General features: G+C 45.0%; 1 protein-coding gene across 1 annotated transcript in view; it reads right to left on the reverse strand.

The window, feature by feature from the left end:
- Positions 1-14,752, reverse strand: part of ADGRA3 (adhesion G protein-coupled receptor A3) — a 76,351-nt gene that overhangs the window by 43,664 nt on the left and 17,935 nt on the right. Inside the window, exon 2 of the mRNA XM_015417119.1 lies at positions 11,983-12,054. Within this exon, the coding sequence (XP_015272605.1) occupies positions 11,983-12,054 (72 nt within the window). The remainder of the gene's footprint in view (positions 1-11,982; positions 12,055-14,752) is intronic.

Genomic DNA, 14,752 nt, shown 5'->3' on the forward strand with positions numbered 1-14,752 from the left:
CAGCAGGATGGGGGGGTACTTACCTCCTCCTGCTGCTTCCTCCTCTGCCTCCCTCCACCCACCCCCCGCGAGTATCGCGGGTCCCCCCTTGTGCTTATCTATACAGATGTGCAGGAGGGAGTTGTATTGTCTGGGCTTTTCCTAGGTGCCGTGGGAGAGTGTTGGTTCTCAGCTTTAGCTACCTAACGGTCTCCAAGCTTTATCCCGTGCGCGGGAGGGTGCCTAATTGGCCAGTGCTCTGGGGGGGGGAGGTTGCATACGAATACCCTATATCCTATTATGCCCATGGGGCCGCCGCCATTCTTAACAGTGCTTATGTTACTGCATCTATAGCTCTGCAATAAAAGTATTACCGTTCCGGAATGCGTGTACTTCGTTGTTGGCTGTGGGTTCTGACAGCATGGAGCCCAACTGCGCTGTAGCACTTGACAGAACGGACCATTGGATACTCACCGTGAAGGGTCCTCCTCCTCTGAGGAAACAAGGACATCTTGATGGGTGATTCCCACCCTCTGTTCAGGGAGGCAGGAACTAATTATGTTCCACTTCCTGTCTCCTCATAGGACTTACCCTTCTTCTCAGTTCTGGTGCTCCGAAAGCAGTCAATAAACTTCAGACAGTAAAAGGCTAACATATAAACTATTTACAAGAAAAACCTGAGTAACAGTAAGAACAGAACAATAAGACAGGAAGTAGATTTGTGGTATAGAAGAGTGAATGATGATGATGATGATGTCCTCCTTTCCTCAGAGAAGGACCCTTCATGGTGAATATCTGATGGTCCATGTTGGACCTCTGAGGCAGAGGACATCTTGATGAGACCTCCCAAAGCAGTGTCCACCTTTCCTGGGTGGGTCATCGTCTTCTGGTTCTAAAATGTGCTGTAACACTCTTCTTCCAAATGCTGCGTCAGCTGAATCAAAGATGTTTATCTTGTAATGTCTTACGAAGGTGGAAATTGTTTATCAGATGGCTGCCTTGCATACCTCTTCTTAGTTGCTGCACTTCTAACTGAGTGGGCAGTAATACCAGGAGGTATGGCTGATTTTGACATCCTCTGTCCCTTATTCAGTAGGGACATGGAAATGAATAAGGAGCCATTTTTTTCTAAAATCCTGAGTCCTATGGATGAAGGTTTTTACATGCCTTATATCTAAGGTATGCCACGATCTTTCTTTCGGATGGGCCAGATTAAGCCAGAAGACAGATTTCCTGAGATCTCTGAAATTTTGAATCTACCTTTGGTTTGAAACTAGGGTCTTTCCTCACGACCACGTTGTCTGTATGGAAAACACACAGCTCAGGCTTGACTGACAAGGCACCTAGCTCTCATACCCTCCTAGCTGATGTAATTGCTACGAGGAATAAGGTTTTCATCCTCAACAATTTAAGTGGAATTGAATGAGCTCGAATGGATGCCTGCCAAAAGTACAGTCTGCAATTTCCATGTGGGAAATCTGTGTTGTGGAGGATCCTTAAGAGTAGCACTCCTGAGGAAGCACCGAATATGTGGTGTCTTGAAAGACGTGTGCCCTGGAATAAGGGTAGCACTGCTGTAAAAGCTGCAACTTGATGTCTTAAGGCAGAAGCTTTGAGGCCGCTGTTGTGTCCATCTTGGAGAAAGGAGAAGACAGATTGAATCTTAGGTTTCAGGGGGTCAATGCCTTTTCTTCTACTCCACATGACGAATGCCTTCCAGGTGGTGTTGTAGATTCTACTGGTTGATTGTTTTCTAGAGGCCACTGACCAGTAAGGTAGGCATAAAAACTTGTCCCACTCAGTCTTCAGAAGGTTAAATGTAGCCACTCTGGATGAGAGTGCCATAGAGGACCTTGCTGAAGCTTGTCTGGAGACACAGGAAGAGTTAGTGGTGGTCTGGTCATCATCTCCTGAAGAGCTGAAAACCATGGTCTTCGAGGTCAATATGGAGCTACCAAGACGACTTCTGCCTTTTGCGCCTTGATCTTTCTGATTACTTTCAGCAGAGTGTTGACACTACGCGCGAGAGGGAGGGGGGGGGGGGGGGGGAGAGATGAAGAAAAGACCACTTGGTCACTGGGATGTTAAGGTGCCAGTTGCTTCTGCCCTTGGATGGAAAAATCTGGTGTAGAACCAGTTCACCTGATGGTTGCTTGGTGAGGCAAATAAGTCCACAGGGCAGACTGAAGTGGGAAGTTACTGTTAGGAACAACTCTTTCTTCAGGGACCATCCTCCCCTGCTGAATATCCCAGCTGCTGAGCCAGTCCACCTGGAGATTCGTTTATCACTTTATATGTTCCACCTTGACTGATGCCAGGGTCTTCTCCGACCACACTAGTATCTTGCTTCCTTCTGAAGCATTGGGGATCTTGACCCTCCTGGTTTGTTTAGGTAGGTTTTGGCACACATGTTGACCATCCTGATTAAGACAAGTTGGTCCAGTATTTGTGCATGGAAGTGGAGAAGGGGTAGGTGAATTGCCCACAGCTCCAGCAGGTTGATGGGGAGACTCATCTCCTTGTTGGATCATCAATCCTACACTGGTGAATCTTCTAGTATTGCTCTCCATCCTGACAGACTGGCATCTGTCAATACCTGTTTCAAGGCTGGAATGTAGTTGTTGGGGAAATGAGGGGTGCAGGAACCTTTTCATGAACTCTCATCTTCCCCTGCAAAAGGTTGTGTGTCTTTGTCCACCAGACAAGAATGGTTTTTACTGTCAGTGGAACTCAGATGGAAAGATCTTCCTTGGCTTTGATTTGAAGTTCAAAAGGTCTCAGGAGCTTCTGTAAGGGCCTTGTGTGTAATTGAACTCACTGGAAGGCGTGAATGCTCGAAATGAGAAGCCTCATTAATTTCGTGAGAGTCATTAGAGATGAATACCTGCTCTTGATTACCACTTGCAACATCTCTTTCGGTTTCTTTGCCTTTGTTTCGGTTAAGACGCCTAGTTTCAGTTAAGACACAAGTTGTTTTCAATAGGACGTCTAGATGTTCCATTCTCTGCATAGGGTGTAGGGATCTTTTCTGTTTGTTGATCAGAAACTCATAATTCTGTAGACATCCCATAGTTTTATCTATGCCACATCTGGGCCTCAGAACTTGACCTGATTAACAAGTCAGCCAAGTAGGGATGGATGTGAATCCCTAATTCTCTCAGGTTCGTGACTGGGTTGATTAAAATCTTTGTGAAGACCCCTGGTGCTGTGGACAAACCGAATGGGAGGGCCCTGAGCTGTAAATGGGTCCCTCTGACACAGAACCAAAGGAATCTTCTGTGGCCAGGAAAGATCAGAATGTGAGGTCGACTGATGTGAGGGATTCTTCTGGTTGCAGTGACACTGTGATGGATCTCAGAGTCTCCATCCTGAAATGTCTCCGCTTGATGAATTTGTTGAGATACTTCAGGTCTAGTACCCCCTCCAATCTCCATTCTTTTTTGACACCATGAAGAATATGAAGTAGACTCCTTGAAGAAGACTTCCTCCCCCCCCCTCTGAAGGGGGGAAATGTTCTATGGCTCGGATAGTGAGAAGATGTTGGATAGCTGCACGGGTTCTTTGAATTTTTTTCTGAATTCTTGTGTAGGGGAGAGGTCATAAAACATTCCAGTGGGGTTCTGGTAAACTCTATGAAGTATCCTTTGGTCACCATCACTGTGGCCTATTTGTCTGCCCAAGATTTGATCCACATGTCTTGAAAGTGCAGAAGACGTCCCCTCACCAGAATAAATTTGTAGTCATGCCTTAGCCTGCTTGATGTTGCTTATCTGTGTGTCACCTCTGTTTGAGAATTGTTTGTTGAAGTGACTACTAGATAAGCCTCTTCTGAAAGTTTGTATGGGAGGTCCCCAATTTGGTCTTCTGTTACCCCTGTTGAATCTTGGAAGGATACGCTGGGAACAAAAGGAGTAGGTGCCAAAGGGTGACTCAGTGTCTTGGGCATCACCTTTTTCTTTTCTCTGGTTTTGACAAGAATTTTGTTGAGAGCCTTTCCAAATAGTCTGCCCCTTGAAATGGGTAAGCTGTAACTATTGACTTGAAGAATAGGCCAACCTGCCAGGCCTGGAGCCATATGATTCTTCTGGCACCTGTTGCAGATGTCACAGCTCTGGAAGAAAAAAAATTACGGAATCTAATCGTGATCTCCCCAGATGACTATAGTGCTGCTACTGGGCCATCCACATGGGGGACCTGAAAAACTAGTTGGTAAAAGAAGGTAACACATACAACTTCTTAATAAAACTGGGAAATTGCTTATTGGCCATAAAGCTTCACCCATTCTGCCTTTAACTGCTTTTCAAAAAATTCTGGAAAGGGAAACACTTTCTCCACCCTGCTGGATCTGGGGAAGAATTCTTTGTCCCCCTTGGGTCTGCCCTTGGCTTTCTGTTGTAGAAGGACCTGGTTCCTCTGCTGAAGTATTCTCAGTAAATAATGATAGTCCTCTGACTTAAAAAATCTTGAGGACTGTTCTGGTATTTCTAAATCATCCTCCTCCTCCTCATCTGAAAGAAATTCACCTTCTTCCCTTTCTTCCACTTCACTATCTGAATCTATGTCTGGATCCCATGGAAGGCGCACTCTCTCTCTTTCTGCCATAATTTTCCTTCCTAGTTGCCTTAGTGGACCAGCTAAGTCTCCCTGTAGTATAAGGCATTGCATCCACATCCCTGTGTTGGGGGTTGGGGGTAGCTGGAGGAAGCAGAGTGAGATTTGTGTCTATCATTTTCACCCTGGCAGAAGTTGGCAATCTCCTCCCACACGGTTTGCCTGATCAAGGTTAGAAATTCCGGGGAAATCATTGCTGAAACCGACCCCTACATGTTAGTCATGAGTAGAGCCGTTGCTGTGCTGTCGGAACAGGACCCTGTCGCTGGTGCTGTCTGAGTTAGAAAACAGCTTGGGTGATTCCCTCTGGGTCTGGTGTCCATTACCTGGCTTATGGGTGTGAGGATCCACCCCACAGCCATCTCCCAGGTCAGCTGGCAAAGCTGTAGCAAGTGGCAGGCCCGGACATAGCTGCCATTCGCTCTGGAGGCAGGGAGGAATGGCGGCTCTTTTTCGGCATGCTTTTGACTTTCATTCATCTTCTTCGTGGGAGTGGCCGTTAAAATGGCTCCCGTTTGTTCCGCAGCGGTCTCATAGGTGTTCCTGCTGGGACCAGCGGTGAGGGAAGCATCTAGCTATCCTTCTGAGAGAAAACCATCACTGTCCTCCTGAGGATCCATTAGTCAGCATTTAGAGCCCCTGCAGAGTCAGGAAAATGGCCGCCGCAGCCGTTGTTGCCCCCCCCCCCCAGTGCCATAGGATTAGAGGCCTCAACTCTCTTCAGAGAGAAACAAGAGGAGGAAGGGAGAAAGTTAAAGAAATTCGAAGGAGCTAAGAGACAGCAAAATGAGCGTAAAAATAAAGAAAAAAAGAATAAAAGAGGCAAAATAGACAAATAGGTAAGACACAGTCTATCCTATGCTGCTCTCCCTTTCGAGGCAGGAAAAGAGCTGAGAAGAAGGGTGACTCCCACCAGGAGACAGGAAGTGGGAAAGAATTAGTTCCTGCCTCCTTGAAGAGAGGATGGATATCACCCATCAACATGCCCTCCACCCTCAGAGGCAGGAAGTACTGTGACATTAGATAAGAAGAGGGGGGCTCTGGCATCATCAGTGAAGAGGAGAGTTCTGCACTGCAACCACATTTAGAACATTCACGGACTGTGTGGTGGTGGATAGAGGGAGGACTAGCAACCTTGGCCTCTGCTTGTGCACTGGCAGCAGGTCCTCCCCCTTTCCAAAAAAGAGGTCCCCAATCCATGTGTTGAAGTCCACTGTTCTGTGCTGAGTCAGTCCAGAGAGCTGACTTTTAGCCAACTTAAGAGGAGAAGGATGAGCAAAGAACAAGCACCTTTACAACATGGGCAACAGAATTATTTTGTTTATTCTAATGTGGAATACTCAATATTTTAACTTGTGCTGCTAGACAACTTGTATATTGCCTCAGACGCATTTTTATAAGACCATTTTTGATTCTGATAGATGGGATTCACCCCCCACTTGAAGAAGCTACCAAACTAAACAACATGTATTTGGACAATTAATTCATGAAAGCCCTTGGCTGCGTGATCACAATGGTGAACATAATTAGAACTGTCAACGTTCATAAAATGCCACATTTCTACTCCTCAGCCACAATTCAACACAAAGTTAAATGTGCCTAATGATTCCAATTGGTTTAGCACTACATTGGAATGTAGCCCTGATGTTCAAGCCATAAGCAGACTGGCATACTTATCTGGTAGTGCTACACGGTCCTCATGGGGGGGAAAAAGATATTGGGGATATGATGTCTGCTGAGAACCAACTGAATGAAGGTGGACCCTAAGTCATTTTAAATTACCTAACAGAAATGTTTTCTGTTTTTCACTCTCCTCTCAAAGCAAAATGAAAAAACTTTGATCGTACAGTATTTTGCTTCTGTCTGTTTGTTAAAACTGCATGTAGAAGAGCCAGTGGGGTGTAATGGCTAGTGTCGGACTAGGACCTGGGAGACTCAAGTTCAAATCCGCACTCTGCTGCAGAAGCTTGCTGGGTGGCCATGGGCCAGTCACACACTGTCAGCCTAACGTAGCCCACAGGACTGTTGTGAGGATAAAACAGAGAAGAATGATGTTGACAAGCTCAAGAGTGTCCAGAATAGGGCAACCAGGATGGTGAGGGGGTTAGAATCCAAGTCTTATGAGGAAAGGCTGAAAGAGTTGGGTCTGTTTAGCCTGGGAAAGAGAAGGCTTAGAGGGGACATGATTGCAGTCTTCAAGTATTTGAAGGGCTGTCATGTAGAAAATGGAGCGGATCTATTCTCTCTTGCTCCGGATTGCAAGACTAGATCTAATGGGTGGAAATTACAAGGGAGTCGTTCTCGGTTAAATATCTGTAAAAGTGGTTAGGACTGTAAGAGTGGTTGAGCAGTGGAACGGACTGCCTTGGGAGGTGGTGGATGCTCCTTCGCTGGACGTTTTCAAGCGGAGGCTGGACGACCATCTCTCGGGTATGTTGTTGGGCTATCTTTCGGCTATGCTCCTGCAGAGTGCAGGGGGTTGGACTAGATGACCTGCAAGGTCCCTTCAAACTCTTAACATTCTATGATTCTATGTAAGCTGCTTCAGGTCCTCATTGGGGAGAAAGGTGGGGTATAAATATGGAGTAAATAATAGCTCGCCATTGTATTACTATGGACTGCCTAATGAGAATATGATTTTGTGTCATGCTGGCGTAATTTTGGTCCTGTAGATTTCAGGTGTTGGGGGGATTTCTGTTGTGGCCTGCAGGCTGCTGACTGAGGGGATTCCCTGAGGTTCCATCTTGTCCCCTATGTTTTTTAACAAACCTAGGAAATTTAGGGAATCCCCCCCCCCCCCATCAAGTCATTGAGGACTTATGGTGACCCCTGGTGAGGTTGTGAAGGCAAGAGATGTTCAGAGGTGGTTTGCCATTGTTTGCCTGTGAGTCCCAAACCTGGATTTCCATGGTGGTCTCCTGTCCAATTACTGACCAGGGCCAACCCTGCTTAGCTTCTGAGATCTGATGAGACCGGGCTAGCCAAGTCAGAATCCCGTGCCTCACAAACAGGCTCTTAAAAAGGAAGGGGGAAAGTGCTGAATAAACCGTGAAATGGAAAAACAAAACAAGGTTTCAGAAGTCCAAAGCCTGCCTGCCGTGGGCCAGGGTATGTAGGGGGACAGAAATCCATACTAAACACAGAACTCATTATGAGGGGTAATAGAAGAGAAAGGGCAAGAAAAAGGAAAGCTTGCTCCACCACACGATTTGGAGGAAAATGTGCCAGTACACCGTTACTGTGGATAAAATACTGTCGACCAGTAAGCCCTTGATTTAAACTTCACCCTCGCTGTGAACTTAGCATGCAGCCTTAAGCAGAACACTTGCCTGCCTCAGATCTCCATTTGAAATAATGAATAATTCTACAGAATTACTGCAATTGCTGAGATAATGTAGGGGGAAATACTTTAAAAGCACTAAATATTACAACTATTAGTCTAATGTCATACTAGTGTTTTCAAAGAATACACCACTGAAATTATAGATAATTGTCCCAAGGACGGGACTCCCAACCCCCCCACAGCAAGGAACGACACCAACCCCGCGGGGCATGAGGAACGTGCCACGATTCCCCCAGCACTCACCTGGGAGGCAGGACGGGAGGGAGCCAGGGGCAGCGGGACGGGCATCAGTGCCACCAAGAACACCCCCGCCGGGCCCCCAGAGAGAACCACCAGCACGGCCGCAACGCAACACACTGGGAGAGAGACATCTGCACCGGGCCTGTGGCCCGGCGCAAGAGCCCGCCCCCGCAGCAGAGCTCAGCGGCCTGGGATGGCAGGGACGGAAGCCGAGAGGGCCCCGCCCCTGGAGCCACGTCTGAGGCTTTGTAGGAGGGCGGGGCCAGGGAGGGGAAGGAGCACTGGGAGGAGCAGGGCACACTGGGAGATGGGAGGAGGGTACAAAAGGGAAGAAGGAGAGGAGGCCAGGGATGACTCCTGGATGGCAGGGTGACGCTGAGAGAGAGGGCGCCCCATCCAGCAGGGACGGGTGGTTAGGGAAGGTGACGCAACCTCCCTCCCCCGTCCAGGTGTCTGAGGCCGCAATACTCCTTCTGGCCAGGAGGGGAAAAGCATCGCGGCTGGGCTCAGTGGCATAGGGAGCTCGAGCGACGAGTCGTCATCGAGCTCCTGTGACAATAATTTCATTCGTTTTAATAATATGTAATACAGTCAGTATTTGATGTTCTTTCTGATATGAAAACATCTTTCCTAATAGCTTTGCTACAAAGCGTTCTGCACTAAATGACATCTAAAGTCCAGAAGACAGGCACCCAGGTCTACTTATTATCTTATTCAATTGTTAACTTTCACTAAAGCCATCAACTGAAGAGACTTAAATTTTCGGGATGCTTGGAAGGCTTTCTAGGTTACCATATTTCTATTTCAGATGATACTTAATGAATAAAGCATGCTGGGGTGTCAGCATAACTTTAGAGGTTACAACTTTGCCTGAAAAATAACAGGGAAGAAACAGCTACATTGGCAATAAGCAAATTATGAACTAGAATGGTCGCTTAAGTGTTTCCCTTAGAAATAATTTTTAAACAGGGATTCTTTAAGATCAGGACTCATTTGACAAATGCTTTAGGCTAGCCCTGACCTTTCACAGCTCATTAGGCAAAGTTCAGCTGCTTACCAAGGCGACCTCTGCAGTTATTAAAAAGAGAAGGGCTACTTTACATGAGTAGATAAAGAAGTAAAAGATGAACCACTAGACCACCAAAAAGAGAGCAAGGCACTCCTCTTGATATGATCAAGCTAAAAATAGTAAACGTGTGCTGCTAAAGATTCCTGTGCCATTAACAACATTTATGAAACCAAGGTGGCAAGGGGACTGGAAGAAGCCAGGCCACAGAGGCAAGGGGGACAAAGCGAAGTTTAGACACCTTATCAAGGTGGTGGCTGAAGTCAACTGTAGACCGACCCATTAGAAAGAAAGGGTAGAAGCTCCCCTTCCCCATTCAAGACAGGATACTTATTATGCCCAAAGGAATGAAGTGGTAGAAGGATCTTTGGTTAAAGTCTTCCATTTTGCTCAACTATTGGATTGGACTAGATGACTCCGGGGGTCCCTTCCAGATCTATGATTCTATGGTTGAAAATGTCTAATATTGCAGCATTATTTGCATATGAAGGAGAAAAATCTGATTTCATAGCCTCCCTTCATCTTTCCCAGTCCATCAATATTTCCCTCTCAACTAAATCCTGCCCTTTTCATCAGAACAAGCTGCAAAGGTCATTTTACCCTCGACTGAGAGAAGCAAGTCAACTGTGTCAAGGTTAGTTTTTCTCTTCCCTACCTTTAAACTGACCAATAGGAGAAAGCAGAATCTTAAGAGAATCCAGCAACACAGAGCCAGACTTCATCAGTTTCCCCCCCCCCCCACCCACCCAACCACTCAGTCCTCAATGACTTTAGGCAAATTGTGCCTTTTACATTAAGATTATTGCCTCCCTTCAAATATTTCAGAATAATGTCTTCCAAGATTGGTTTAAGATTCAGAAATATTACTAAATTACTTCAGAGTTTTAAATTACAACTTCAAAAATAATTCCTGAAACGTTGTTAACAATCCACTGCCCTTGTTGGAATCCTGCATGATCGTAAGTCTCCTCTTCTTAGTAAAAGATGGAATGGAGGCAAAGATTCTTTACCCGAATTTATTTGTGTACTCTACCTACAATGTACCAAACATGCTGCAGGCATGACCTGCTATAGGAAAGCTAATTAGACACCTAAAGCTTCTTAGGAGCACGCCTAGACTAGAATCAGGCCTGACAAGTCATCTGGAACACAATTTAAGATGACTGTGCCAGACTATCCCATATAATGAGGTGAAAAGGTTTGTTGGCACATCTGTATTATTATTTTTTTTTGGGGGGGGGGGGGGGGGAAAGCAAGGATCTATTTGTTACACTTTAAAATTTAATGGGCTGGATTCAAAACTCCATGTAAGTAACTCCGCATAACTGAGATTTATGTATTTTCCTTGGGAGCTCCCATTTCACTCTAGGAAATCTCTTTGGGGAAAGAAAGGGGAGTTTCATAAGCAGTTCATGATATTTATAGCATGGTAGTCTGCTAGCTGCGGTGGCTCAAGTGGTTAAGACGCTGAAGGTCAGTAGTTCAGCAGTTCGAGACCCAAGTGTGCTGCAAGACGGAGTGAGCTCCGGTCTCTGGTCCCAGCTCCTGCCAACCTAGCAGTTCGAAAGCAGGAAATTGCAAGTAGATAAATAGGCACCACTTCAGTGGGAAGGTAACAGCGTTCCGTGCGCCTTGGTGTTTAGTCATGCCAGCCACATGACCACGGAAATATCTTCGGACAGCGCTGGCTCTTCGGCTTTGAAATGGAGATGAGCACCGCAACCCTAGAGTCGGATTCGACTGGCTTTCGAGCAAGGGAACCTTTACCTTTACTTTTTAGTCTGCTAACTTAATAGATAATTTCACTGGGCTTCCCCAAGACCTTGGTTGGTTGTAAAGATTAGATCCGTGGCAAAATTTATGGGGGCAATAAATTAAACAACAAAGGAATAACACTAAGTAAGGCATCAGCTTATTTAATATTTTATTTCCTGCGCAAGGCTCTCACTCTATGAGCAGTGCTACACAGACAGACAGATAGATAGACAGGATCCTGACCAGTATTTAAACTGAGCCCACATCACAGAAAAACGAAGAAATTGTTCCTGCCTCCCTAGAGGGAGCTTGGGAATCACTCGATGTCCTCCGCCTCAGAGGGAGAAGAAGCACATTCTAAGTCGAAAGAAGCTGAAGTTAAAACATAGGCTAAAAAGGTAGTGAGCTATTTCAATTAATTGTTCAGTCAGCTACAGACAAAAAAAAAATGAAAATAAACATGCAATAAACTTAGGAAAGAATAAGAGAGACCCAAACAGAACCACCAACAATCTTAGCCAAAAATAAGGAGGCATTAGACAGTGCCAGTCTTTCCTTGTGACACTTGGTATCCTTTCCTACTATATCATGAGTGCTAGGCCTGCCGTCTACTACAGGGTCCTAGAGGGGACCCTCCCCGGAGATTCTTCTAAAGAACACTTTCACCATATACATGCAAGCCAACAAGTGATGACAGCCATGCACATTTACTTGGAATTAAGCTCTATGGAACTCAGAGGTACATGTTTCGAAGCAAATATTCATACAATAGGCAGTTAAATGCTGAAGCTGTTTCACAAATTATTAGGAGACACTGTACTTCCTTGTGTCTATTACCTTATGAAGTAATTAGTTATGTATCTGTATGTTAGGATACCAACACCAACAGCAAAGTATCTCAATTCTCAAAAAAACTGAACTGAATATGGATTTTAAAAGTTAAGGGATTTTTATTACAATGATTAAAACGTAAAATTAGGTAACTTACAATCGTTCGAGCAGGCTTAATCCAGCAAAGGAACCATTCTTCAATTCCGATATCCTATTGTTGCTCAGAATCCTGTAACAAATTAAAAAAGGATATTAAAATGAGATTCCAAAGGAAGAACTCCTTTAAAAAACTGCAGTAGTCCTATGGCTTATCACTTATCATTACACAGGTGCTATAAAAAAATGAGTACGATAGTTTAGGGGTATAATGTACGCAAAGTTAAGGTGCAATACCAGTAGCTTTCCATGTCATAAGCAATCAAGAAATCTACCTAATTTTTTATCCCTACAAATGTAGTTTCATCCAAGAAACAATCTCAGATGGAAACTTCATTTCAGGCATAATTATTACTGAAAAATCACTGGCACTTACTGCCCAGCAATTTGCAAAACTTGAGTCAAGAAAGAACCAATTGTTTTCTTCATGACCTCCAGCACAGACAGATTTAATGCACCAAGAGAAAACTGTGATTTAAATAACCCATTTAAATTGCTTCCCAGTCAGTGATGGGCAGATTCAGTAAAACAGACTGATTTACAAATAACAGACTATTACGTTAGGAGCAGTAGTCTGACCTTCTGCACCATAATATTTTCTACTCAGAGATAGTGGTATGTGATTAAAAATTTGGTTTATTTGTGTTTGAGTATCCAGGTTGCTGATGTAACATATAAAAATAGTGACCTAGTAAATTAAAACTATTAAAAATTTTCATATTGTAGAATCAGTAGCCGAAATATCCTAAACACAGCATCACAAAGATGAGACTCTATTTAAATCACTTTCAAGTACTTCATTTCTATACTACCTTTCAACCTTGGCTTCCAATTGGCTTCCAAAAATCAGAACTCCATATTGTAAGCATGCCAACCCCATCTGTCAGGAGGGGTCGTTTCAAACTGCAATAGACCCAATTGGGGTATCCCAGGAGCAATGTTCCCTCTAAGCTGAGTTAGCGTGAGCTAGCTCACAGTTTTTTAGCCTCCGGCTCACACATTTTTGTCCTAGCTCAGAAAGGATGGCTCCAGAGCAAACTAACTTATGCAGTAGCCAAATCACTTGCTCACAACTTTAATGCCGGTAGTTCACAAAGTAGAATTTTTTGCTCACAGGACCCCACAGCTTAGAAAAAGTATTGCCCAGGAGTCTATATGCCAGGCATCTTGACTTAAGTGGACACAAAGATGGATCCCAGAACTGGCAGGCCCTATAATCATGCCTAGGCAGTGACTCTGGGAAGCACATGAGATCTTGTTCTGACAGCTGCAACCCCCCCCCCCCTGCAGAGGTCTGCATATGCCAAACAATGGACCTGCCTCGCCCCAGAACAAACACCATTCAACCTGGACCACTAATCCTATCAGTCTCCCCTCACCTTTTCATACCACATTTCTTTCATAACAACAGCTCCCTTCTCTCCCACCTAACACAAAAGGAGGGTCACCAAGCAGCCTTGTTTCGTTTTGATTAGTTTAAATTAGCAATCCATCAGCCTTCTGAATCACCGGAGGAAGCCATCAGAGTTCCAGCCCAAATCCTATCTTACATCAGAAACTCCTCTTAAGAACATCTCCTGTTCTTCCTCCTCCATTCCTGGGAGCGATATTCAGTCATTCACAGACGCATCTAGCTAATCTTATCAGAAGCACATTAACACCATAGTTTACACCAGGACCTCACCTCTCATGCAAACTGGCATAAGTTTTCCAGGTCTTGGTTTACCCTGGGAAAGCCATTTTTGGTATTATTTTGAGGCACACTTGTCAGACTGCCTCAGGACACAATTTTCCTATAAAAAACAGCACTCAGCGCTCAGTCTCTGTGCGTTTGCCCCGGGCCCCTACTGACACAGCACCCCCAAATTCATTTGGGTCACTCTCCATCTTCACAGACTCTGCTCCATGGATCCCAGATCTCCTGGATTGGTAAAGTATATTTCCACAACACCCTCTTGTTATTCCTGCTCACCTCTGTACTTCCATTACTTGTGCGTAATGACTTATCGTGTATTTTATTTCTGTAGGTGTGCATTGTATTAGGATTTCTTCTTTTAATAAAAACAACCCTTTTGGTTAAGCAACAGACTGGTTATTGGGAGCCCTCTTAAAGGGAAAGATCCCCATAAACATAGGTGGTACCTCTTGCTGAGGCCTGCCATTTAGCTAAATTCCCCCAGAAACTAAAGGCAGAGATTCAAGTTCTTAAATCTACGCTGGTAGGGGTAACAATTTGCGACCCCATGGACCAGATCCCGCCAGGCCTTCCGGTCTTCTGCCGTCCTCTGAAGTTTGCTCAACTTCATGTTCGTTGCATCTATGACACTGTCTAACCATCTCATCCTTTGCCGTCTCCTTCTTCTTTAACCTTCAATCTTTCCCAGCATCAGGGTCTTCTCCAGGGAGTGCTCCCTTCTCATTGGGTGGCCAAAGTATTTGACCTTCAGTTTCATTATCTGGCCTTCCAGGGAACAGTCAGGGTTGATTTCTTTTAGGATGGACTGATTTGACCTTCTTGCAGTCCAAGGGACTTCTCCAGCACCATAGTTCAAAAGAATCTACAATACAACAGAAGTTAAGATCTCTCTCTGTCTCCTCCCTTTCTTAATGTGCATGTGGAGGTACAGGAGCTAAACATACACAAACTCCTATTCTTCTTGGTCAAGTCTCTTCCTCCAAAGAATGAACGGGGAGGGGAAAGAAGTTTATAAGCCACTCTGAGACACATTTGGGTAGTAAAGGGCGGGGTATAAATCCAATCTCTTCTTCTT

Source organism: Gekko japonicus, unplaced genomic scaffold (genome assembly GCF_001447785.1).
Source record: "Gekko japonicus isolate JY-2015 unplaced genomic scaffold, Gekko_japonicus_V1.1 scaffold891, whole genome shotgun sequence".
Lineage (NCBI taxonomy): Eukaryota > Metazoa > Chordata > Lepidosauria > Squamata > Gekkonidae > Gekko > Gekko japonicus.